We start from the raw sequence: 1,311 nt of genomic DNA on the forward strand, positions 1-1,311 counted from the left end.
TTCGAAATTAGAATATTTTTTTTGACAGCCCTACTGCACGCTCCTCAATGTTATTGTTAATGTTGTGGACGTTTCAGCAAACAGTGAGCTTCACACCACTTAACCGAATTATTGTTCAGTTTAACAGCATTAAAGAAGACAAACTTTATAAAATGCAATAAACGCATATCCCTCAATGAGTGTATTTAACTCAACTGCGCAGGTAATGTTAATGATATGACCCATTTCAGGAGCTGCCAAAATTATGATATCAAATCAAACAGAGCTAGAAATCTATCATCATATACATACAGATAAAGTTTCATATTTACGAGTAGACTTCTTTCTATGACCTCCTGAACATCTTGTTTAGGATGACAGCATTACACTTGAACAGATAAATGTAGACACAATAACCAAACAGCAGCATTTAACTGAATATTTCGCCCTAAAAAATGAAAACCTAAAATAATGCCCATCAGAGACTGTGAATTGTTATTTAAATCATTCACAACACATCCTGTCGAAAAAGAACTTTATCTAATTTGAAAACACCTGAACTTCTGCAAAGCTATTGAAATACACAGTAAATATTAGAGCCCGACCGATATATCGTTTTGCCGATATTATATATATATATATAATATATCGGTATCGTCGTACATGCCGCCGATATGACATTTTTTTTACAGATCATATAACGCAGATAAAATGCTTGAAATGGTGTAATTACTGGTGGTTAAATCTGCGGTCCGGCGCCAACCGATCAAGTGATCCCGGGGGGCTACCGATGCGCAGAGGGTGGCGTTCGATAGGGCTCCTCGAGCTGAAGGGATCCATCGAATTTGGTGGAAAATATAGCGTCATTGCTTACCCTTTTTTGTTTATTTGCTTTTTTGCTTCTGATCCTTTCGGTCTCTGATCTTGATCTCCTTCCAGGAAGTCCAATTTATCTGTCATTCCTGTGGGACATGAGGACAAGTCAAAATTTGCTCCAAAAATAAGGAATACAAAACTTTAACTGCATAATCTTGGTAAAACACATCGAAGTGCACAAGTGAAAATGTACCTTTCTGATACTTCTTAACAGCTGACAGCATTGCTTTCTTCTGTTTCTGTCTGTTCTGAATCACCTGTGTTTGAACCTGTAGAGCCAGAGATTTGAAACCATGTCTGTCAAGACCCAAAAACATCATTCTGGGAGAATCTGGGAAGCGTTTCAAAACTGACCTTTTTGCCATATTTCCTCTGTTCTCTGAGCTTCTTGGCCTTTTCTGACTTCTCCATTGCAGCTTGCTTGAGAAGCTTTTTCCTAATCTGTAAAAAAAAAAA

General features: G+C 37.5%; 1 protein-coding gene across 1 annotated transcript in view; it reads right to left on the reverse strand.

Annotated features, from left to right (window-relative positions):
* Window positions 1-1,311, reverse strand: part of LOC107722608 (probable rRNA-processing protein EBP2) — a 7,320-nt gene that overhangs the window by 1,888 nt on the left and 4,121 nt on the right. Inside the window, 3 exon segments of the mRNA XM_016531039.1 lie at window positions 854-941; window positions 1,049-1,124; window positions 1,210-1,296. Coding sequence (XP_016386525.1) covers window positions 854-941; window positions 1,049-1,124; window positions 1,210-1,296 — 251 coding nt within the window.

The sequence above is a fragment of the Sinocyclocheilus rhinocerous genome, unplaced genomic scaffold (assembly GCF_001515625.1).
Source record: "Sinocyclocheilus rhinocerous isolate Xijiao unplaced genomic scaffold, SAMN03320098_v1.1 scaffold161, whole genome shotgun sequence".
Taxonomy (NCBI): domain Eukaryota; kingdom Metazoa; phylum Chordata; class Actinopteri; order Cypriniformes; family Cyprinidae; genus Sinocyclocheilus; species Sinocyclocheilus rhinocerous.